This window comes from Phocoena phocoena, chromosome 6, assembly GCF_963924675.1.
Source record: "Phocoena phocoena chromosome 6, mPhoPho1.1, whole genome shotgun sequence".
Lineage (NCBI taxonomy): Eukaryota > Metazoa > Chordata > Mammalia > Artiodactyla > Phocoenidae > Phocoena > Phocoena phocoena.
Genome location: NC_089224.1, coordinates 82,492,431 through 82,518,503, shown reverse-complemented (window position 1 = coordinate 82,518,503; position 26,073 = coordinate 82,492,431). Strand labels below are relative to the sequence as shown.

Genomic DNA, 26,073 nt, shown 5'->3' with positions numbered 1-26,073 from the left:
TTATGGTATGCTATGTTATATTGTGTTGTACTATGTGATGCATATATTATGTTATGTTCTTTATATGTTTATTGACCATCTCCACCCACCTCTCTAGAATGTGAGTTTTATGAGAGCAGGGATTTGTCTTGTTTCCCACGGAATCCCCAGCACCTAGCACACATTCAGAAAACGTTCACTGAATCATAAAGGGCCAGCCTTGGACTGCATGTGAATTGCTGGATTCCAGGTCACTGGTTAGGTCTGTAGGGACAACCACCACCCTTTCAATGGAATGCCTCTCCCTGGCTTCAGTTCTTCTGTCTAGGCTGCCCCTTTTTGATCTCATCCCAAACTCAACATGTTCAAGGCCAAATGCCCCCCTTCCCCTGCCAGACCTGCCCCTCCTGCCCTAAATGGCTTTTCTAGCTCTGGGACCGCATCACCCTTCACCAGGAGACCCAAGCCGGAAGCCCGAGGGTCCGCCTCACACCTCAGCCAGTTTCTGGGCCTGTGGATGCCACCTCCCGGGTACCCCTCCTCCCACCCGCCTGCCCTGCCCTGCCCTCCCCTCCCACCCGACTCCAAGCCTCCATCTCCCACCTGGGCCACCTCCACAGCCCCCTGGCCTCCCTGCAGAGCTCCCTAGTACCCCATTCTCCACACTCCAGCCTAGAGGGATTCCCCAAAGGGCAAAACTGGTCTCCTGCTTGAAATTCTGCCTTGGCTCTCCCTGCCCGCAGGACAAAGCCCCAACTCCTCAGCCTCGGGTCGAAGGCCTGAGCCCTCTCCCCCCACCCACCCCCGTTTATCTCTTGCTACTCACTGCAGCAGCTGGCCCTCCATCCTTCCTGAACTACTTGCAGATCCTACACAGTCCACACAGCACTGCACCTCTAAGCCTTTCCATATTCTGTGCCCTCCACTTGAAACGCCTCCCTCCACCTTTGCTGTCTGCAAACCCAGCCTTCAAGATTAAGGTCAACCATCCCCTCCTGAGCACCCAGGTGGGGTGAGTCCCATAGCACCGTGCGGTAGAGCCCTCTGCCATCACGTCTGCCTCCCCCCACCTGGCTCTGAACTCCCTGAGGGGAGAGACCAGGCACAGAGGGGTGCAGGAAGCCTGTCCTTCCAGGTCTGTTCTATATGTCCCACGTCACATTCTTGCCTCCCAGGCACAGCCACAGAAGGGCAGGCTCTTCCAAGAGCCCATGCCAGGGGCTCACCTCGATCGCTGTAGTCATCTACAAGGATAACTTCTTCTAGCAGGGTGTCTGGGGATGTCTCGAGGACACTGTAAACTGTCCGAAGAAGAGTTGACCAGGCTTCATTATAAAATGTTATGATGACAGATGTCGTGGGCAATTGATCATAATTGTATTTCTTCTCTTTGCACCTGTGAACACAACACAACTTCAGGAATCAAGACCCCACTGTTGACTGTATGTACCAGGCCCAGGCTGGTGCTGGGGATGGAGTGATGAAAGGGACATAGGTCACGGTCCTGGGGCCTCCCCCTGGGGAATGGCAAATAGCTGCTGGGATGTTCCTGAGTCCCCCGTGTTCCATTAGGAGACCCAGCAGATTCTTTTAAAAGGTTTTAAATACTTAACGAGCTTGAACTGCAGATGCTGTTTTTAAGCTTTAAAGCAATTTTCAGATTTGTGCAACATGCAAACTCAGCAGAATCAGAAGGGAGGGGACTGTCACTTTTCCCCGCCCAACAGCTCTCCCATCTGTCCACGCCTTTCGAATCCCACTGAGGCCTTTGCTCAGACTGCGCCCTTTCCTCCCTTTCCTGCTTGGCACACTCTCTGTCCTCTTTCAAGAACAACTCACCCTGCCTTCTCTGGAAAAGTCTGGGGACACCTGTGTGGGGCAGGTGCTCGCCCCTCCTTGCTCCTACAGCACCTTGCCCACGTCTCCGTTTCAGCAGGTGCCACTCTCCGTGCTCCAGAACTCACCACCGCTTGAGTCTCCCCCTACCTCCTCCCAGCATCTTTCCTACTCTGCATCCCAGCAGGGGCTACGCTTTCAAAGGTGATGCACTGAATGCATAAACTGGAACCATGGCTAGGATGTGTGAACATTCCAGGAAGGGCTCTGTAGAGAACACTGACTACCCCCCAGCCCCCATACCACTGCCACCACCCACCCTCCCGTTCCATTCTGAGGCAGTCTCATGGTGAGGAGGGCGCTGAGCCCCACCCATCTCTCTGGGGTTAGGGCTTGGCTGGCAGTGATAAGAACCATTGAGCTCCCTCTTTCTTTGGTAGGGTTTTCTGTTACTTTGCACAGAAGGTTCCAGGTTGACACAGAATTCTCTCCTCAGAGTAATGGATGACAAACTCCCAGTGTCATCCCAGGGAGTAGGCAATGCCTGGAAATCAGGACATGGCTGACAGCAAGATAGGGGAGGAACAGAAACCCACAAGGGACACCAGAAGGACCAGGGTTTGAAGGCTGGCCTGGCTAAAGGCCAGACCAAGGGATGGGGTGGAAATTCGAGAAGAAGATAAATGTTGAGGACTGGCCAGCCTCCGGGGGCAGAAAGGGAAGGTCTTACAGATAAGCTAAGTGCAAGATCAAAGAGATGGAGAACCAAGCAGGGTGAGGGGTGAAACCAACATCTATTGACTATCTACCACGTGCCAGGCACTGTAGCAGTGGGACCTGTATCAGTCAGTCACCGATCATTTCCTCATCACCTACTATGTGCCAGGCACATAGGCAATGCCCCTGCTTCCCAGAGCTTACAATCAGGGGGACAATAATCAAATAAGTAAACATATCAATAATTTCAGAAAGTTAGGGTGCTATGAAGAAAAGGAGGGGGATGAAAGAGAGAGCAACTACAGAGGGGAGTAGGAAGGGGGAACAGAGGCAACCACAGAACAGGTAATCAGGGAGGGCCCCTCCAGGAGGTGACAGTTAGGATGAGGCCTGAATAATGAGGGACCCAGTCCCACAAAAAGCAGAGGAAAAGCCTTTTGTGTACACAACTTATTTCTTTTTTTTCCTTTTATTTTATTATGAAAATTTTCAAACATGCAAAAAGTAGAGAGAACAGTATAAGAAAGTCCTGTGAACCTTTCACCTAACTTCAGTAGTCCTTAACACATGGTCTTGATTCATCTTTGTCTTCACCCACTCCCCCCATCCCAGACTAATTTTAAGCAAAACCCAGCATACCACAGCATCCATAAATATTTCAATATATATATCTAAGAGATAAAGATTCTTTTCATAATGAACACAGTATCACTGTAACACTTTAAAAGTTAGCAATTCCTTAGTGCTATCACATCTCCAGTCTATAAGCTTTCATCAAAATTAATGGGTGTGTCTTCCAATGGTTGGAAGACACACCATTCTCTTATGAACCAATAAGAAAGACAAATGCTACCAATCATAACTGCAGGATGCTCTGATTTTAAGAGACATCCTAATTTCAGAAATGTTTAAATATTTTTTTTTAAGTGCCTTAGAGCAGCGGTACCCAACCTTTTTGGCACCAGGGACCGGCTTCGTGGAAGACAATTCTTCCACGGATGGGGGGTGGGGGGTGGAGATGGTTCAGGCGGTAATGCAAGCAATGAGGAGGAGCAGATGAAGCACCGCTCACTCCCCTGCCGCTCACCTCCTGCTGTGCGGCCCGGTTCCTAACAGGCCCGGGGTTTGGGGACCCCTGCCTTAGGGGGAATTCCCTGGTGGTCCAGTGGTTAGGACTCTGCACTTTCACTGCCGAGGGCCTAGGTTCAATCCCTGGTCAGGGAACTAAGATCCCACAAGCTGTACCACGTGGCCAAAAAAAAAGAAAGAAAAAATGCCTTAGAATTGATGAAATGTAGCACTTTATTTCACTCTCAAAGCATTCACTGTTCCTATTTTAAAGACAAGGCTGAGAGGCGGGGTAGCCTGGACAGTTCTCAGAGTGCCTGCAAGTGTCTATGTACTTGGCTGAACTCCTTGTGTCCCTGTGCGATCTTGTCACAGGGTTCTGGCTTGTGCTTTTGACCCTGCAGGAGGCTCAGGTGGGCCATCAGAATCTAAACAAAGATCCCTACATCCCCTCTCCTCAACCAGCCCTCCCTCCTACCAAGAAACAGGAAATTTCTCCTCTCATCCCTCTCAGGGTCTTCTAAGTAGCTCCAGGTCCCTTTTCCTAAGCGCCAGGACAGTTTCTGTAGAGGGCTCTGAGGCTACCCAGGCAGCAGCCCAGGCTCTGCCATCAGTGGGGTGGCCTTGCCACATGAATAGGCTTATCTGAGAGTCTCTGAGAGGGGCTGGCTCTTCTCAGCCCCCTTTACATTCTCATGCCTGCTTCATCTGTAGGCTGGAGGCATGACCACGCTGGTGCCCTGAAGCGATAAGGCATTCCCACCAGCCTTAGCCAGCGGGACCTGAATTCTTGGACACGCTGGTTTTCTGAATCACGGAAGTGGTTACTTAGCGCTGTGCTCCACAGAGGGGAGTCCAGCCCATACTCAAGGGGAGGAGAATTAGGCTCCTTCTTTTAAAGGGAAGACTATCAAAGAATTTGTAGGTATATTTTAAAACCACCACACATGAACAGAATGCAACGGGGGTAACAGTATGTGGCTTCTAAGACCAGGTCATAAGACACCAAATGTTCCTCTTTGTTCCCTCCCATGGACCATCCAATCTGGGGAAAGCCAGCCACTATGTAGTGAGGACACTCAAGTGTCCCATGAAGAGATCTATGTGGAGAGGAACTGAGGCTTCTGACAGCCAGGACAGCCCAGACAGACTTTCCAGCATATGATGGGCCATCCTAAAAGCAGATCCTCCAGCCTCAACAGCCCCAATCAAACCTTGAGATGACAAAAAACCCAGGTAGCATTTTGACTACAATCTCATGAGAGACTCCCAAGCCAGACCACTCAGATAACGCACTCACAAATCCCTGACCCACAGAAATTATGCAAAATAATAAACGTTTATTGCTGTTTTAAGTCATTAAGTTTTATGGTCACACATGCGCTGAAATAAATCGCAAGGAAACTATCAGACAGGCCTGAATTGACATTTTATAAACCAACAGGCCTGTACTCTTTTAAAAAACGTGACTGTCCTAAAAGACAATGAGAGTCTGAGGAACCATTTCAGACTAAAGGAGACTAAAGAGGCAGGACAACTACATGTCCTACTTGATTCTCAATTAGATACCGGGTAAGGAAGAAAAAAGTTGCTCTAAAAGTTGGGACAGTTGGAAACATCTGATATTGTATAAATTTCCTGAATTTGATAACTACCTTCATGGTATCATGAGAGAATGTCCTTGTTTTTAGAAAATACACACAGAAGTAACAAAGGATAAAAGATTATCATCTCTGTAACTTATTCTCAAATGTGTATAATATTATAGGATACATATAGAAAGAGAAAAATTAAGTAAATGTGGCAAAATAATGAGTGGGTCTAGGTGAAGGATATAGAGGATTTTGGCTATTCTAGCAAATTTTCTCTAGGTTTGAATTTTTCAAAATTAAAAGTTTAATACAAAAAGAAGAAAAGAAAAATTTTAATGTTGCAAAGGGTGTACCCAAACACCAAGCCAATTCTGACCTACACATATCTCAATCTTAGTGGCCCTGTCCAAGGCCCTCTCCTTTCTCACTCATTCCCACTTCTACCAAAACAGCTGCCCTCTGAGGATGTGGAGAAAAAAGAACACTTGTACACTGTTGGTGGGAATGTAAGTTGGTGCAGACTGTGGAAAACAGTATGGACATTCCTTGAAAAACTAAAAATAGAACTACCGTATGACCCAGGAATTCCACTCCTGGGTATATATCTGAAAAAAACCAAAAACACTAATTTTTTTTTTTTTTTTCAAAAACACTAATTTGAAGATACACGCACCCCAAATATTCACAACACCATTATTTACAATTGCCAAGATATGGAAGCAACCTAAGTGTCCATCAACAGATGAACGGATAAGAAGATGTGGCAGAGGGCTTCCCCAGTGGCGCAGTGGTTGAGAGTCTGGCTGCCGATGCAGGGGACATGGATTTGTGCCCCGGTCCGGGAAGATCCCACATGCCGCGGAGCGGCTGGGCCCGTGAGCCATGGCCGCTGAGCCTGCGCGTCCAGAGCCTGTGCTCTGCAACGGGAGAGGCCACAACAGTGAGAGGCCTGCGTGCCGCAAAAAAAAAAAAATAAATAAATAAAAAGATGTGGCAGATATATACAAAGGAATACTACTCAGCCATAAAAAAGAACAAAATTTTGCTATTTGCAGCAATGTGGATGGACTTGGAGGGCATTATGCTAAGTGAAATAAAATAAGTCAGACAGAGAAAGACAAATACTATATGACATTACTTATATGTGGAGTCTAAAAAAATACAACAAACTAGTGAATATAACAAAAAAGAAGCAGACTCATAGATACAGAGAACAAACCAGTAGTTATCAGTAGTGGGGGGGTGCAAATTATTGGACGTAAGATAGGCTCAAGGATGTATTGTACAATATGGGAAATATAGCTAACATTTTGTAATCAATCTAAATGTAACCTTTAAAATTTGTAGAAAAATCTGAAAAATTTTTAAATTTTAAAAATAATAGAACAAAATAAAATTAAAAGTCAGAGACAAAAATTTTTTTAATTAGAAAAATGTTGATGAAAACAAAAACAAAAAACAGTTGCCTTCCTCCAAATATATGTTAGAGCAAAAAGAAAACACACACATATCTGTATAAGAATATTAATAATTATGTCTGGATTTAATATTCTCTGAGTACTAGACAGGGTGCATAGAAAAGCCACCACAGCCCACTAGAAGCATCAGAAAGAACTGATTATACTACATGAAAAAAAAATGTGTTTTTGTGAAACTAAAATTAAGATTTTTTTATCTTTAAAAACAAGGTAAAGCTAAAATTTAGTTTCACATATGCACCAGTCCAAAGAGAAATGAGTAGAAATAAGGACAATGAGGTTTTCAAACATGAAATTTATTCAATTTAAACGAACTGTCCTTTAGTTTGAAATCACATCCTTACTGTTTTGGATTAAAATTTATTTCTTCTCATGATGGGAGTAAATAGGAGAACAAGACCAGCTCTGTTTGACCAAATAGAGCTGGGACTGTATGTCAGCCCCTCCTCAGTGTTTTTGTTTATGTGTTTTCACTGCTGTGCAAAATCCAGAAGTTCAAGGGCACTGTTCTCAAATGTCCAGGTGGGCTATTTGTGTGCTCTTAGATTACAAGATACCAATTTAGCAATATACACTCAGAGCTTTTTTTATTATTATTAAACTTTTTTTATTTTTGGCCACGCTGCGCTGCATGTGGGATCTTAGTTCCCCAACCAGGGCCCTCAGCAGTGAGAGCTTGGAGTCCTACCCACTGGCCCCCAGGGAATTCCCTACACTCAGAGCTTTAAAATGTTCCTCTTCTCATTCATCTCATATCAATACATCTAAGAATTTCTCGCCCAAGTGAATAATCAGATACCCTGAAGGAGGCTTGTCGTAAAAATTTTTCTTTGTAACATTATTTATAATAGTGAAATTCTGTAAAGAATTTAAATGTCGGAGGATAAACGTTCATGGTTGCATGAAGAAATGTTACATGGCCATCCAAAGCCATGTTTTCAGAAAATATTTAGCAATAAAAAAGGATGACCACTCTCTGACGTTTAATCAGAAAAGCAGGGTACATACAGATCTATAAACAGCATCATGTCAGTTCTTTGAACAACAAAGTGTATGTGCATGCACTCACACATAAACAGTAAACAATAGAAAGAAATACGCCAAGAATGTTAACAATGGTGATCTCTGAGCAGTGGGATTATCACTGATTCTTATTTAATTCCTTATATTTTTCTGCATTCTAAAATTGTTCTATAGGGCTCCCCTGGTGGCGCAGTGGTTAAGAATCCGCCTGCCAATGCAGGGGACACGGGTTCGATCCCTGGTCCGGGAAGATCCCACATGCCGCGGAGCAACTAAGCCCATGCGCCACAGCTACTGAGCCTGTGCTCTAGAGCCCGCGAGCCACAACTACTGAAGCCCATGTGCCTAGAACCATGCTCTGCAACAAGAAAAGCCACTGCAATGGGAAGCCCATACACCACAACGAAGAGTAGCCCTGCTCGCCACAACTAGAGAAAGCCCGCGTACAGCAACAAAGACCCAACTCAGCCAAAAATAAATAAATTTATTTAAAAAAATAGTTCTATAATGAACATGCATCATTTTTATAATCACAAGAAAGATTTTTAAAATGCTGAATCATATTTCTTTAGCTTGCCATAGCAAATGTCTTCACTGAGTAATATTTAACATTCTGCCCTCTCCTTTTTTTGTTGTTGGCGTAGTATATTTTCTCCTTTGTTCTTTAAAATATCGCTTTACAATAGCCAAGACATGGAAGCAACCTAAATGTCCATCAACAGATGAATGGATAAAGAAGATGTGGTATACACACACACACACACATATATAATGGAATACTACAGAGACATAAAAAAGCGTAAGATAATGCCATTTGCAGCAACATGGGTGGACCCAGAGATTACCATACCAAGTGAAGTGAGTTAGAAAGAGAAAGACAAATACCATATAATAACATTTATATGTGGAATCTAAAATATGACACAAGTGAACTTATTTACAAAACAGAAACAGACTCACACACAGATAAAAAACTTATGGTTACCAAAGGGAAAAACGGGTGAGGGAAGGATAAATTAGGAGTTTGGGATTAGCAGATATAAACTACTATAAATAAAATAGGTAAACAATAAAGCCCTACTGTATAGCACAGGGAACTATATTCAATATCCTGTAATAAACCAAAATGGAAAAGCATACATATATATATAACTAAATCACTTTGATGTACACTAGAAAGTAACACAGCATTGTAAATCAACTATACTTCAATTGAAAAAAAAAGAAGATAAAACATCCTTTAAAAGCATTCTCCTTCATGAAGTTCAATATATCCTTCCTGAATATCTCTAAATTTGCATCCAGGAAAAACACTTTCCCCTTTTCCTGGGTGATAAAAAGCTGTGCATCCTTCCATTAGGCAAGGGCAGCTATGCATCACTCAGGGTTCCACTTCTGCATAGGAGATAAAAGAGAGCTCAGAACCAAATTCACTGCTAAATCATAGTAAGCCATCCTTTCCTTAACTTTCTGGTATAATCCATGTGCTTTGTAAGGGCAGGGGCTGAACTGTGTTTTTCTCTGTATTTTCTGCATGCTTTGCAGAATAATAAACCTAGTAATAATAGTAACATTATTACATAAATAATGTTACATAAATGTTACATAAATAGTAATTTATGTAACATAAATGTTACATAAATAGTAACACTTATTGAGTGCCTACATGATAGGCAGTGTGCTAAGCATTCTACACGCATTATTCCCTTTAGCCTTCAAAACAACCCTACTGGGTGCAGACTACCATAATCTCCACCAGTACAATATATGTCTATGTATTTTATGGATATGAATGAATGGGTGCGGCAAATACTTCCAGGTCTTCTTTTATATTATATTTAGGTTATTACATAAACATCTTTAAAGAAATGAAAATTCATATCCTTTGGAGAACAGGCCAGGGAGGTCATAATATACAGAGGTGTGTTTTATTGGCCCAGAATGCCTTCTCCTTTCTTCATCTTACTGCACTTTGCTCTTTCAGGAACCATGCCTCCTGGACTCTCAAGCTGTATGGTTTGTGCAGGGCTGGACACACACACACACACACACACACACACACGTATACATACAATGTCTGTGCACACACTTGTGTATACATATGCACATATACACACCCCTCTGGGAAGGTCACATGCCCCAGGCCTGACCAATCAATTATTTTCCTGATGAAATCAGTTGAGTCCCTGTATTCAGGGCCCAGAATAATCTGAACCCAGTTCTAATCCCAGACTTTTCTGTCATAGAAGTCAATATATTTTCTTTTATATTTAAGTCAGTTTGCATTGAGTTTTCAGTCACTTTCAACCAAAGAACTCTAACTAATAGAGAAAGTAAGTCTTTTTTAAAAGTGAATATAGGACTTCCACTCAAGCCAGTATGAAAGATTTAAAATACCTGGGAACACCTCTTGGTAAAGGACACCCAAAAAATTCTTGATAAAATACTTTAAAAAAATCTTTTAAATGCATGGATCAGCTTACAAAAAAAGTAAAAGAAGTCCTCGGAGTACAGGAACAACAAGGAAATCTATGAACCTGGATATTAGAGGTATCAGACAGAGCATAAAATAAGTATGCTGACTATGCTTAATAAAAGAGGACCTCAAATGAATGACAAAGAAACAAGAATGACAGACAAATTTAACTCAGTATAGACATCTCACAGCAAAGAGCAAGCCAGGGGACAGTGGAATACTATCTTCAAATGCCAAACTATCAACCTGGAATTATATACACAACCAAACTATTTTTTGAGAACAAGAGCAAAATAAAAACATTTTCAGATAAATAAAACTGAGTGTTTACAACAATAACCTTGTCTACAGCAAGAAATACATGATATCTTTCAGGAAGAAGAAAAGAATCCCAGAAAGATCTCTGAGATCCAAAGATGACCATTCAGGAAAGAATGATGGGAAGAGAAAATGGTAAATGTGTGGATAAATGTAAACAAATACTGCATTTTTAAAAACGTCTAATCTGTTGGTTTAAAAAGCAAGACAGAATTAAAATAGTGGAGTAAAATGACATACAAATTGGGAAAGAAGGTGATAAATGTTAAAGCATTCTAGGATCCATAGTTATCGATTAACTTTAGACTTTTTTCAGTTAAATATATACTTTCAAATTTACCACTAAAGATTGGAAATAGATAACTGCCAAATTAATAGAGAGAGAAAAATGGAACCAGGAGGTTCTATCGGTTTGAAAAGCAGTATGGAAAAAAGGGAAAAAACATAGAAAAAGCATAACAAATAGAAAGCATAAGTAAGATGGCATAATCAAACACTAAAGTATCAGTAAGCACAGTAAGTATAAATGGACATAACTATCTAGTTAAAGTCAAAGACTGTGAGTCTGGATTTTTTTTTTTAACGACAACACAAAATCCAGCAACATGCTAATTAGAGACATGCCTAAAAGCTAAGGTCACAGAAGAAGTGAAAGTAAAAGGATGGGAGAAGGTATCGTGAAAACTCTAATCAAAAGGAACATGTTCTGTAGACTTAAAAGTACTGCTTCAAAGAAAGGACGCCACTCTGACAACCACAAGATGGGTCTAGTAAAAACTAATAAAATAGCCTCAGTTTACAACCTTGTTGGGGAAGCAAAGAAACATCAGTCTAATCTCCACACCATGTGTGATGCTTCTCCAAAGGTGATGTTAAGAGAACAGACAAGCAGGCTACCTCTCTGCAAAAAGAGAAATCTTAACCAACTCCCTCCTGCCAACCCCAGCAAGACACAAACACTTTCTTTTGCTGAATTACCTATTTAGAGCTATTTTGAGACTCTTTGCCATCCTAGCACCCAAGTCCTAGTCCTTAAACTCGGATACACACCCTGCAACTATAGCACTAATACGGCTAAAACCAGAGCAAGCGTTCAGGAAATGCAAACACCTGTGTGTATTATTTACACACTTTTCTAACCAGCAGTTCACAACTCCTTGGCAGTGGCAGAGAACAGCTGATGTTCACATGCGTGGCATCCCCATACATGTGCGGTGGAAATGCAGAGCCCCAAGGGCGCTGTCACTCCACCTTTCTCTCCTGCTAAAGAGGTCAGAATGCAAATGAGAATAACAGTATAGGATTATCTCAAGGCTTCCCTTATCTATGAAAACTAAAACTTCATGTAAGTATTGGTACATGATTACCCACCATCACTTGTGACACACCTTGTAACTGACTGTGATGTCACCACGAGTTTCATCTGCATTTGACCTGTTATCAATCCCCACTTTGTCTAATTCTGGTATTCTCCCACAGCCTCAAAAGCACCCACCCTTAATCTTCGGAGTGAGAAATCCAAAGGCTCTAAGCCAGTACCTTTCAACACTAGTTGCACATCAGCCTCAGCCTAGGCCCTACCCACCAAAACTCTATTTAATCATTCTGGGGAAGATCCCTCACATAATTTTTCAAAGTTCCCCAAGGCCACAAATCCAGCTATCTGGCTCCCCACTTTGGCCTGCTGCCATCTCACAGTGAAAGTTCCCTCTCCTCACTAGTCTCAAATGAGACGGTATTTGTGAAAGAGTTTTGCAAACCCTATACTTACTACACTACCATGCAAGAATTCCTTGTCATCCTCCTCCCTCCTTTTCCTCCTCAATTCAGTGCCGTAACTAATAGAAAAAAAGCGATGCACTAATCTACTGTCATGTGAATTATTAGCCTCACAGAAGGGCCAGGGTCTACACCAAGTCTTGAAGAATTAGAGCCAATACTTCGAAGTGTCTCTATTAGCTACTAAGGCTTGCAGCTGCCAGAAGAACCAAGCCAAACAGTCCCTTGCCTATGATAACACATTGATCCCCTGTAGTGCAAAGACTTTGGTTAAAAACGTGTGTGGGCCTTTGTACATACTCATGCCTGAATATGTTCTCACCCACTTACCTGTGTGTATACTTTTCAGAATCTATTTCTATACCTGGAAAAGTCTAGAAGGATACACAGCAAAATGTTAATAGTGGTTCTTCCCAGGATGGTAGGTTTATGGATGATTTTTCTTTTTTTTTTTTTGCTTCTCTGTATATGCAAACTTTTCTAGAGTGAACATGTATTGCTCTTATAATTAAAATTAATAAATAATTGCCTCCATATCAAAAGGGAGGATGGAATAAAAGATCTGGGTTCTAGATCAGCTCTGCCCCAGATCTGTGTGTTACCTTGGGGGCATGGCTTTTCCTCTCTGGTTAGACTGGATGCTCCCTCAGGACCTTCCCTCCTATGACATTCAAGGATCCTAACCACACCTCTGCTTATTAATTAGTTCTAACCCTCCCTCTCACCCAGGACCCCGACTGTGAACTCATAATCTGCCATTCTGGTTTCTCAGGCTAAATCTCAAGACCTTATTAGGTCCTCACGCCCGTATGAACTATAATAAAGGTGAGTCTTCGTGAAAGGCCTTGACACTACTGGCTACATCTAAGTTATACCTCAAGGCCTGGCTGGGCTGAGACGGACACAGATGGAGCTCACCTTTCTTTCTAGGCAAGAATGACCCAACAGGCCTTGCTACAGGAATTAAAGACAGGAGGCATTCACACTCCTTATCACGCTGGGTTTGGATTAACTTCCCAGGGTCATTGCAATAGCAGGATCTATAAGCAAATCCTGATAGGACACAGGGCAGCTGTGTCACCATGGAGATGGAACACCATAAGCCCCACAGGTCATCCACAATGTTTCAAAGAGACTGCACAACCTGGGACAACAGAGGAAGTTGGAACCTGGAAAAGAAAAACTTTATGACCAATCCCTGGATGACTCTTAAAAGCAAGCTCCTGAGTGTATTGTTGGCAACAGGGAAGGCAGGAAAAACTAATAAGAACTGAGTACACAGTGTGTTCCCAGGTGTTAGGTGTTTTATTAACTCCTAGGTTGTGTTATTTCTACTCATCTCCTATTTTGCCGATAGGGAAATTGAGGCTCAGAAAGGCTAGATAAGTTGCCCGACATCACAGAGCTGAGGAGCAAAAGAGCCACGATTTTATTTCACATGAGCTGGGTCTGAACCCTGATTGTGACCCGAAAGCTTCCCCTAGACCTTGCCTCAGTGAGCACCCTTTGTGTTTCAAGGAGATAAACATATATTCAGCCATTTGGCTGAAGAGGAGGAACTACCACCAACCCCAACAAACAAAGCTCGACTCAAAAAGATAAACAGTAAAAATGCCTAAGGTAAAAGCATAGGCTAGGCATGAGCAGATCCTGAAAAATAGCAGAGACAGTGAGGTGCAAATCCATTCAAACTTTGCCAGTGAGGGCAGAGGTGGGGCCTCCTCCTGCAGACATTCATGCTCTCTCTGACCAAGGATGCACAGAGCAGTTGCTTAAATCCTGAAATCAGCACAGTACCATGGGGGCCAGGAGGGTCACAGTCCCCCAAGGCCAGTTCCACCACTTTCCAGCTGTGGGGCCTTGGGTGAGTCACCTGACCTCTCTGGGCCAATTTCCACACCTGTAAAGCAGGAGGGACAAGAAGGAGGGAGCAGTGGCAGATGCCTGGTACATACAGGAGGCTGCCCACTTGGCTCCAGAACCCCCTCTCTGAGCCCTCTTTCCCTCAAAGTCTTTAAGGAGGGGGCTCCAGCAGAGACCTGGAAGATCCCTACCAAAAGAGGAAAGGAAATAGAAGGCCAGGAGGGCCATCCTCCACCTGCCAGCTTGTTCCCTTCTTACCTAAGCAGTGGGTACAACCCCTCCAGACAGCAGCTCCTACAGGAATTAGGCCTCTGACCACACAGGTTCCAGGACTGTGTCACCCACAGGAGTCAGCTCTGCTGGACCACAGCCAGAAGCAGCCCTTCCCAGCAGCCGCTCCTTCCTGACTTCCTCCACTTAAAGGTCACGAGTCCCAACTCCCAGAGAGAGGGCAAGGAGGCTTGCGACTTCCGACTTGCCCTTCCAGGCACCTTTCATCTCACCTGCCAGGAGGGACCTCCCCTCCTGGTTGATTCATGGGCCCTGGTGCACACAGGTGCACACAGGTAAGTGAATGAAGCCTGTCTCGAACCCCACAGGTCCTCAGCTTCGCCAAAGCAGGACGTTACAGGCGTAACTGGACTGGGGGTGCCTTTGGACCCAGGAAGGGCACCCAAAGGGTCTCATCTGAAACCTGTCTGCAGATTTGTCAATTTGTGAGATTTTTCTATTTTCATTTTTTAAAACTTTCTTCCCCACCCCGCAGTATGAACACTTTCACTGCCCACTTCCGAGTGACTCAATAAGACGCGAGATCCCCAGGTCTTTCGAGACCCCGGTTCCACCTTGCCACTTCACAGCTGCAGAAACTGAGGCCCGGGGACTCCGAGGGCGGTGCTTCTCCCGCCACCTGGGGACTCACAGAGGGTTCCAGCGCTCGGGCAGGCGGCGGTGCAGCGAGATGCGGTCGCTGAGGTAGATGTTGATCTGGTGCAGCCGCACGCTCTCCTCCTGCAGCCGCAGCTCTTCGCCCTGCAGCTGCAGCCGCACTGCCTCGCCTCGCGCGCCCAGAGCGTCCTCCCGCACCGGCGGCCGCGGCAGAACCGGGTCTCGCCGCCCAGAGCGCGGGGGGCGTGGGAGTCCTGGCTCGGCCGTCCCGGCCCCGCGCCGCGCCCGCAGCAGCGAGCCCAGCCCGGCCAGGGCCAGCAACGCCAGCAGTACCAGCAGCGCCTCCCGGCCGCGCCGAAGCCCTCGCGGGCAGCGCCTCCACGCCGCGCGCCCCCTCATGCGCCCGCCAGCTGCGGCCAGCGCCCGGCGCGCCCCGAGGCGTTGGCGCAGCCAGCGACCCGGATCCCGGAACCGGCGCGCCGCCCCGCCCCCGGCCCGCCCCACCTGCGCCCCGCCCCCTTCCCGCCCCTCCTGCCCGCCGTAGGGGCGAACTTTTACAGGGTCCTCAGGAGGGCTCGCTGAGCCGTGCACCTTCTTGGTGGGCTGTGTGCTTTATTAAAAAGGTAACGGCCGTAAAACCCTCAGCTCAGCGCCTGGCAAGTCGTAAGCGCTCCGTAAATGTTGGCCGAATGTGCTGTGCAGGGCGCTATGAATTTCACTGCCATTATCTCATCTAACCCCTACACAGTCCAATAAGAGAGGTACATTTTACAGATGAGGAGACTGGGGCACAGTGAGGCTAATTTACACCGGGCTATCTCATGGAGGCCTGCAGGCATACCGACCTAAGACATACTGCTCGGATCCCTTGAATAACAAACCCTCCTCTGGCTCCCTATTAGTCAGTAATCTGTTTCTTATTCCTCACTTTACAGACGCCTCCAAGAAACTTATCAAAGAAATGAACTATCCTCTCAGAAAAACACGCAAACACACCCATGACTGCACACACCCCAGGCCATCCCTTCATGTTAAGTAGCCCGGTTCTTGGCTAGAGGTTTCCTTTGGGAGGATTGGGAGAATGAGGAAGCCACAGGGGTGCCGGAAATATTTAATAGGGTCCAGACTAGAGTGAGGCATGAGATTCTCTCCAAGGCGGAAAATTGAAGTGTGGGCCAAATAAGCCTCAGTAATCAAAATAAACAATATTTTTCAAAATCAAAATGAATGCAAAAAATCCATGACAACAAAATACCAAAATTTTAAAGGCAGAAAATCTAACCCTGTGCTTGCACAGCTCACTTCACTCACCTCACCCTAATCCCAGCCCTGATTCTATCTCTTGATTTTAGTGAGGATTACATGGATAAATACATATGTAAAAATTCATCAAGTTCTTCTTTAAAACCCATGCACTTGACTTATGAAAGTTATATCTCAATTTTTAAAAAGAAAAAATAAAGAAATAGAACAAAGAATAAAAAAAGGAGAACCCCTAGCCTCCAGGACAAGTGCTGAAGTCCTCAGCTTGACTGGAGAGACCCCCATAATGTGACTCCAAATTCTGTAATGCCTATCCCCAACCACTGGGGGATAGGGGAGGCATGGTTTCACTCCAGGCCTTTGCATAGGCTGTTCTCTCTGCTGGAAATGCCCTTCCCCACCTAGCAAACTCCTACCCATCCTTCAAGACCCTGCCAAAAGCCACCTCTTCCATGAAGCCTTCAGCAATTCCATGGTTTTTTAGGTAAACGTATTTAAAGATCACATCATCCTTTTGTGTATTAGTCAGGGTTCCACAAGAGAAACAAAAGCAGGAAGAGATATATTAAGAGATTTACTGCAAGAAATTGGCTTATACAATTGCAGAGACTGGTTAAGCAAGTCCAAAATCTATAGGGCAGGCCATCAGGAATGACAGGCTGAAACTCTCTGACATAAGCAGAAGCTACAATCCACAGGCAGAATTTCTTATTTTCTAGGGCAATCTCAGCTCTGCTCTTTAGGACTTTAACTTATTAAATCAGGCCCACCTAAACAATCTCCTTCCTTAAAGTCAGCTGATTGTAAATGTTAACCATATCTACGAAATACCTTCACGGCAACATCTACATTAGTGTTTGATTGAATAACTGAGGATTAAAGCCTAGCCAAGCTGACGTATCAAACTGACCATGTCTATTAGTTTCCGAGAATTGCCATAACAAACTACCACAAACTAGGTGGCTAAAAACAACAGAAATTTATTCTCTCACAGTTCTGGAGGCAATAAGTCTTATTAGCAGAGCCACATTCTCCCTGGAGGCTCCAGGGGAGAATCTGTTCCATACCTTTCTCTTAGTTACTCGTGTTGCCAGCAATCCTTGACATTCCTTGAGTTGTAGATGCATCACTCCAATCTCTGCCTCCATGGTCATATGACATTCTTCTAGTGCGTTTGTCTCTGTGTCCCTTCTACTCTTCTTCTAAGGGCGCTGGTCATTGGACTTGGGCCACTCTAATGATCTCATCTTAACTTGATTACATCAACAAAGACCCTATTCCCAGATAAGGTAACATTCATAGGTATCAAGGATTAGGACTTCAACATATCTTCTGGGGGGACACAATTCAATCCATATCACCATCATACTTTGTTACAGCCCTTGCTACATTAGGTTGTGTTTAATTCATACCCTGGCCTTGTAAAAAAAAAAAAAAAGAAAGAAAGAAAGTTGGTTCAGTGTCAGACACAGTAAGTGCTCAATTCATGGCTGGCTTTGTGTCTCACACTCACTTAAGTAGGCACCTGTTTGAACTCAGTGGGGAAGTACCTGATGGAGGGCACAGCCTGGTTAAGTGCAGAGAAAAGTTACTCCCAAAAGGTAACAAACATGAATTCTTTAGGTCTTCTTGCTGGAAGGGGCTCAGCAACTCAGTCTGGACGTTTTCAGAATCTGCTCCTAGAAATCCCAAGGAAAAACCATCCAGGAAATTAAAAAGGAGGCTGACTGGAAAGGGCTCCAGTTATTCTCCCTGAAACCAGAGCATTGACACATTTATTTGCTTAATCCTTTGAGCTTCCTTATTAGATCATCGCAGCCTCGTCTCTAATTACCAGAGGACTTGGTAACCAGGCCAAAGGAAGTACGTTGTCCAGGCCCACAGCTGATCAGTAGCAGAACAGGAAATAGAACAGAATAAAAAGGCATGGTTCAAACTGCTAGATGTCTGCCAATATCCAATCTTTTCTTTTTCCTTCTCTAGAATCCTTTTTTTAAAAATGTGTTTGTTTCTCTGGACCCATTGTCTTCCAAAATAAAGACTATATTTCCCAGCCCTCCTTGCAACTAGGCATGGCCAAGTGACTAAGTGTGCCACCAATGGGCTATAAGTGGTGGTGTCAAATAGGGCTTCTGAGTAATGTCCTTAAAGGAAACTTCCTTACCTTTCTTTCTTGCTGGCTGGATTGTGGCTATGAAGACTGGAGCTCAAGCAATCACCTTGGGTCATGCACTGAGAATGGTGAAACACCATGGCAGAAGGAGTCCAGTTCCCTAACATTGTGGACACTGAACCAGTCCTGCTGGCCTCCTTCCAGGCTTTGTTTAGTGAGAGAGAAATAAACTTCTATCTCATTGAAGCCACTGTTTCTATGGGTTTTCTGTCTTAGGCAGCCAAGTCTAATCCTCACTGATACAGAAGATTAATTGCAAGAGAATTCTCCCCAAATCTGACTCTGATGGTACAGTGATTTTAAAACCAGGCTGAAAATTCTTTGATACTCCCTTCCCTTGAAACAAGGCAGACTTCTAACTGCTTCAACCAACAGAATATGGTAGAAGTGAAGTTCTGTGACTTCTAAGGCTAGGTATAAAAGGCCATGAAGCTTCCACCTTGTTCACGGGACCACTGTTCTCAGAACCTTGAGCTGCCAGGAAAGAAATCTGACGATCCCGATGCCATCATGCCAGAGAAGCCACAGGCAGACAATACAGTCAACAGGGTCAGCTGAGCCCAACCTTTAGCCACCCTAGACAGCCCAGGCATCAGACAGGTGAGTGAAGAAGCCATCTTGAAAGTGGCTCCTCCCCAGTCATTCAAGTCGTCTCAGCTATGGCCCCAGATGTCACAGAACAGAGAGGTGCTGTCTTCAAATCCCTGACCCACAGAACCCATGAACATAATAAGATGATTGTTATTTTACACCATGACGATTTGGGATGGTTTGTAACACAGCAGTAGATAACTGGAACAACTGGATGATTTTAATCAACATATTTCAAGAGGAAATATTACTGAGCATCTAAACGTGTGTGCCAGGTACTGTGCTACAGACTAGGCAAACTACAATGAGCAACTGTCGATGATAAACAAAGCTGGATACTAGTTAAATGGGAAAGACAGATTTGAATCAGTAACATACCATTTCAATAGGGAAGGAGGTCCAGTATGAACTGATTCAACTTTGATTTGCATAGGGGTAACTGGGAGTTTTAAGTAGAGCTGAGGAAATGAAAAATTACAAAGGATTGGTCAGCATAAATGCTGATTAGCCCAGATATGGCTGTTGGCTTGCAATCATCGAAGTCAGGATTCTATCCTCCCACTGAGACTGGCAGACAGAGGCCCTATCCTTCCTGACGATCCCATTGTAAAGGAATGACTGGGGCTTCCCTGGTGGCGCAGTGTTTAAGAATCCACCTACCAATGCAGGGGGGACACGGGTTCGAGCCCTGGTGCGGGAAGATCCCACATGCTGCAGAGCAGCTAAGCCTGTGAGCCACGACTACTGGGCCTGCGCTCTAGAGCCCGCGAGCCACAACTACTGAAGCCCGCGCGCCTAGAGCCCATGCGCCACAACAAGAGAAGCCACCTCAATGAGAAGCCCGCGCACCGCAACGAAGAGTAGCCCCCGCTCGCCGCAACTAGAGAAAGCCCGTGCGCAGCAAGGAAGACCCAATGCAGCCAAAAATAAATAAATAAATAAACTTAAATAAATAAATAAAGGAATGACTTTCAGGGCCTTGAGAAAGATACTCCTGAATTGTAGGAGATACATACACATCTCAAAGGGACAGAGAAAGGATTCACAATTGTAAGCCCTTTTTAGTAAGTGTTCTTAAAAAGGGTGGTCAGGGGCCTCTGGTTAGGTGTTGGACAGAGCAAACAGCAAATTGTTTGGGTAGTCTTCAGCTTTCTCAGGCAGGCACTTAAGGGGTGCTAGTGTCGCAGTCTTGGAAACTATGTTAGTGTTTAAATCTTTTAATGTGAGGGGAGGCGGGTGGAGGAAATCATTTGTGTTGAGAGTCTGTAGTTTTTACAGGCCAAGTTTGAGCCCTAGTCAAGATGAAAGCTCAGAGGAACCTGTCCAGAATTTGGTCAAGGAGAGAATCTTTGTCACAAGACAGATACTTCTGACATCATGGTGCTGAGAGTGTAATGGAATGGACAGATAATAAAAAGATAACTTATTAGAGTTGTGATAAGTATTTTGAAGAAGCATTGCAGGGTGCTAAAAGGACTTATACTAGTAGAATCTGGTTTAGTTTAGGGGTTTAGGAAGGTTTCTCTGAAGAAGTTATGTTTACACGGATACCTGGATGTTAAAGTGAGATCAGTGATTTGAAATCATATTTTAGGTTAATCTGGAACTCCCTTTGCTGCTGCCCAGCTCAGGGAAATAAATAGTTTTGTATCTCCTGTAGAAAGATAATGTGTAAACTGGTAAGCTAGTCCAAAGCTTTTTATCAAATATTCTCTATTTTCAAAGGGACCACAGCCCAAAAGTTAAGAAGCGTAAGTCTGGCCTGATTCTCTCACTTTACAGATGGGGAGCCTAAGACACAGAGTGGGGAGGTGGGGTCTCGAACAAGTTGGTGGCTCAGGCAGAGTAGGGTCTAACTTGCCATCTGCTTCAATTCACAGCCTCTGGTTACTGGCCTCCCTGGAGGATATGGCCCTTCCAGGAGCAGCTCCCCCAGGGCTCCAGGAGGGGGATGGGGTTTGAGGTGAACCATGCAAAGCAGCTCCTACCCAGAACTGCTGCTGCTATCAGACTAGTGGGAGGTGACTCCATGCACAAAAGAGAGTCCACTGGTTGGTGCTGGAAGGCAGGTGTGATAAGAAAGGCTTGGAGCTGTGTCTTTTGGCCTCTGTCCAAACACCCAACACATTTAAGATCTGTCAGATTAGAAAAGAGACAAGGATTACAACTTGGATCGGCTTACCAAGTTGGAACGCTTCCCAACAGAGGCTTAGTTGCAGAGAAAAGAGTGATGGAATTAGGCCTTACAAGACCTGGGTTCAAGTGCCAGGTAATGGATACAAGCTGTCACTTACTGAGCACCTATATGTGCTGTAAACTGCTAGCATCTCACTTTACCCACTGACAATCTTGCAAGGTTCCTTCTCTGAGGAAACTTGGGCTCAGAGAAGTGAGGTGGTTTATCCAAGGTCACACAACATACAAGGGGCAGAACAAGGATCTGAGGCCAGGTCTCCTGACCCCTAGTTCAGGATTTCCTACCACACACCTCAATGGCAGGCTGCTGTGAGACCAAAGACCAAAGACAGCTTAGCCTCGTGGGTAAGAACACAGCCTTGCAGCCCGCTTGCCTGAGCTCAAATCCCAGCCCCATCACAGATTGCTGTGCAGCCTTAGGCAAGTCACTTAACCTCTTTCAACGCAATGTGCTCACGTATAAAATAGTGGTGATAATAACAGTACCAGAGTAGGGTTTTGGGAAGGATTGAGCGATGTAGTCCACACAGACAGCCTCTCTGGACACAAAGCAGGGTGGAAAGAGCTTCTGCAAGGGCAAATGGAAGATGACTAGTGCTTTGCTACTCAAAGTGTGGTTCTTAGACCAGCAGCATTGGTACCACCTGGGAGCTACTGGAACTACAACAGTTTGTTAACAGAGGTAAAGTAACAGGAGTTACTCTGCTTACCCAGAGTAAGTACTATGTAAATGTTATTAATGATGCTAAGTTGGCATCCATAGAGGGCAAATCCAGCTGGGACCTTAATTCTTTTCATACCTCTTCCCAAATTGACTAACTTGTCCTCTCCTTGGGTTTCTTGTTAGTTTGAGGAGATAGTTTGTTCTTTGACCACACCATCTCATCTGCTGCTCAACCAACAAATAGATTTCTGTAGAAGGCACTTTTGATTTGTCATATTAGCTCCCTTCACAGGCGATCATTACATCCCTTTTAGAGCTTAATAAGTTATACGGTAGTGGTACTTCAAACATTAGTGGAGAAAAGATGACTGATTCAATTAATGATTGGGGCAACTAGATAAACATTTGGAAAAATAAAGTTAAATGCCAACCTCACACCTTACACCAAAATAAGTTCCAAATGATCTAGAAATGTCAAAGTAAAAAAAGAAAAATAAGAAAATGCAATGATGAAAGTACTGGATGAAAAAACCCAGAGACCATTATGGAAAAGATTTATAAATTTGACTACATAAAAATTTTTAAATTCTGTAAAGCCCCAAATAATGTAAACTCAAAAGACAGAAGACAAATCAGAAAGACATATTTGCAGATGACATTTACCCAGTATGTGAATCAACAGGGAAATAAAAAGAACAAACAGAAATAAAAATGACCAAAGGATTTGAAGACAGCTCCCACAAAAAAGAGATCTAAAATGGTCTATAAATGTATCGAAATATGCTCAACTTCTCTACTTAAAAAGCATGCAAACTAAACTTACTCCAAAATATTTTTTTCACCTATCAGATTGGCAAAGATTAAAAAGGTTATTAATTCCAGTGTTGTCAAGGATGTGAATAAACAGGCACTCTTATCCAGTCAGTAGGAATGCAAACTGGTACAACCTTTTGGAAAGCAATTAGACAACATTTATTTGAGATGTTAATGTTCGTATCCTTTTGATTCTGCAATTTCACGTCTAGGAATTTATCTAACAGAAATAGATTCATAAGTGCTCAAGAGACAAGCTTACAGGAAGCTTATCGCAGTATTGCAGGGGTCCCCAACCCCACCCCCCACCGCCGTGGACCTACCGGTCCTCAGCCTGTTAGGAACCAGGCCTCACAGCAGGAGGTGAGCGGCAGGCAGCGAGCAAAGCAAAGCAAAGCAAAGCAAACGAAGCTTCATCTGCCCATTGCCCCTCATCACTCGCTTTACTGGCTGAACCATCCTCCTCGCAACCCCCCACCCCAGTCTGTGGAAAAACTGTCTTCCACAAAACCGGTCCCTGGTGTCAAAAAGGTCGGGGCCCACTGCAGTATTGTATATAAAAGCAAAAAGTTGGAAACAACCCAGATATCCATTAATAGTAGATTATAAAATGAAGTACTGCACGTCCATACACTAATATACCACAGTGTCATTAACAAGAATGACATTAATTCTAAGTGTTTAACATACAAATGTGTTTAAGATGCATTGTTAAGTCAAGAAAATCAAGTTGTAGAGCTGTATGGATAGTATGATCCTATTTGAGTAAAATACATTAATACATAAAAAGGAAAAACTCGAAAGAAATATTCACCAAACCATTAACCATATTATATTTATTTCTGATTAGTGAGATTCTTTGGCCCTTTCATTTTCATTCCATTTTTTTTCAACGAATATTTATTGATTACCTACCACTTGGCAGGCAATGTACTAGGTTCAAGGGATATGATGGTAAACACCCAGAGCCATTGATCTCAAGAAGCTTACATTCTGTATTTCTACAACATTGGAACTCTTTACAACACATATTATCATCTTATTAGGAAGATATTTTAAGGTAAATAAATGCTCTTTAGAGATTATTTTACTTCCAAACCCTCCTTACCTCCTTTCTAATCCATTGCACCAGTCTCTGATCCCCCTGTCCCTCCTTTCCAACCTGTTTCCTCTCTTTTCCTACAACTACCCAACTCACACCCAGTTTTTCTGCCCAACTTGTGGTCAAGCACTCCCATGAAGCTGTCAGTGACACCCTCAAACTCTGAAACCTTCCTCTGAATTGATAACAAAAGCTCACAGACCACCCTGTTCCACAATCACGTGGGATTCCCTGGGGGCCAGGGGCTGTGTCCCTATCATCCAACACACATAATGTCTGGCACACAGGAGGCACTCAGTTAATGTTGGTTGAACAGGGATTGTGTCGGTGATGGAGGTACACCACTCAGACGGCCCTTCAAGAGAACCTGCTGCAGGGAGAACAGCTGACTAAGAGACTCTAGCTGCTACACCTTCGGGTCCTCCGTGATACTCTTGCTGAGGCTACAGTTCCTCTGGTTTCTCCCAGTCGGTGACCGAGCATGGGAGGGACACCAGAACCCAGCCATTTCTGTTTGATGCAGGAAGACTTAGCAGACTCCCTTTGCCTGGGGACTCCCCATCAGCCTGGTCGAGTCATTCCCAGAACTGCAGGGCAGTCTGAAGCTCTTCCTATCCAAGCCTCCTCCCTTTCCACCCTCTTTTCCCAGTTGTCAGACCTGCATCTGGGTCCGAAGGCTCTCCTACCCTTTTCTTCTTCCTTCCACCTTTATCCTATACAAGCATTTCTCCCAGGAAAAAAAAACATTATGGCATTTGATTCTTAGAGGACCCAAACCAACATAGGGATCAGTGAAAAGATACTGGAAGAGAGTTCATAAACAATAAGACTGTAGATACACTTGCAGAAGAGATTTATGAATAAAGACGTGCTGGATCCATTCTTCCAAACCTTTGTGCACACAAATCACCTGGGAATGGTGTTGAAATGGATTCTGGTTCAATAGGTGTGGGGTGGATCCAAGATGCTGTATTTCTAAGAAGCTCCCAGGATGTACTGATGCTGCTGGTCCGGGGACCAGAGTTTGAGCAGCAAGGTGCTGGAATCTTTATTTGCCCCGCTCGGTCTCTCCTCCCTGGGAGGCTGACTGTGAGGGCCACATCAGTAGGCTCTGAACCTCAGGCTAACAGTTATGTTTGGCCAATGAGGAGCATTGACAAGAGATCAGAGGGCAGGAGGAGGATGAGGTCAGAGGTTTTTATTCCTCTGGGGATTGCTTCCTACTGGGTTGCCGTAGGATGGCTGCATCCCTCTACCAAAGGCCCAACTCCTATCAGGTAGATCTCTCCAGTTTTCTCTCTTGCAGAATTCCAGTAACTGCTCTCTCCCTTTCCCCCTTCAGGCCTGGGGTGATGATGGCTCCCTACTGTTGCCAGCCTCTGAGTACTGCAACATCCCTTGTAACTCTTAGTAAATACTGCCCACATGTCTGTAATTAGTTCTTTAGTAAATGGTCCTCATTACCTCAGCCAAATGTGCCAGCTGTCTCCTGCTGGGAACCTGACTGCTACAAGTGCTGTTCAATGCAGAATTTTTTTTATAAGAGCAGAAAACTGGAAACAACCTAATTGTGCATCATTAAAAAATGATTAAATAAATTACGGTACATCTGCTTAATGGTGTTACATGCAACAATTAAAGAGAATGCAGTAGGGACGTCCCTGGTGGTCCAGTGGTTAAGAATCCGCATCGCAATGCAGGGGACTCGGTTCGATCCCTCCTTGGGGAACTAAGATCCCACATGCCACAGGGCAACTAAGCCCACATGCCACAACTACTGAGCACTCGGGCCACAACGAGAGCCCGTGTGCTACAACTAGAGAGAAGCCCGCGCCTGGCAACAAGGAGCCTGCACACCACAACTAAGACCCGACACAGCCAAAAAGAAAATAAATATATATATTTTTTAAAAAAAGGATGCAGTATATCTATGTTCATGGAAAGATGCCCAAGCCATTTATTTAATGAACAAAGGGCGGGGGAATATTCAGAATAGCATGCATAGTAGGAATCCACTTCTTTAAAAAGTAAAACAGTAAAATATGCATTTGTTAAGGCTTGGATTGCAAGTGACAACATCCCTGCTCAAAACAAACCTAACCAAAAAGAATGGAGGTGGGGGGTTCTGATTCCATCTTTTTCTATCACTTGTCTCTGCTCTTCTGTGTGGTGCTTCACTCTCAGGCAGCCTGTCTTCAAGTGGGGGCAGAGCGAGCCCCAGCCTGGCTTATGACGTCCTGACAGCTGACAACCT

At 44.4% G+C, this 26,073-nt stretch overlaps 1 protein-coding gene and 1 non-coding gene across 2 annotated transcripts in view; one reads left to right on the top strand and one right to left on the bottom strand.

The window, feature by feature from the left end:
- The window catches only part of GALNT12 (polypeptide N-acetylgalactosaminyltransferase 12), a 38,650-nt gene extending 23,227 nt beyond the window's left edge, over positions 1-15,423 (bottom strand). The window contains exons 1-2 of the mRNA XM_065878883.1: positions 15,052-15,423; positions 1,206-1,375 (exon numbers count right to left, since the gene is read on the bottom strand). Of these exons, the coding sequence (XP_065734955.1) occupies positions 1,206-1,375; positions 15,052-15,416 (535 nt within the window). The 5' untranslated portion in view covers positions 15,417-15,423. The remainder of the gene's footprint in view (positions 1-1,205; positions 1,376-15,051) is intronic.
- On the top strand, positions 3,684-3,756 carry TRNAE-UUC (transfer RNA glutamic acid (anticodon UUC)). Its single transcript has one exon. It is a non-coding gene; the product is annotated as a tRNA-Glu (tRNA).
- Positions 15,424-26,073: the final 10,650 nt, after the last annotated feature.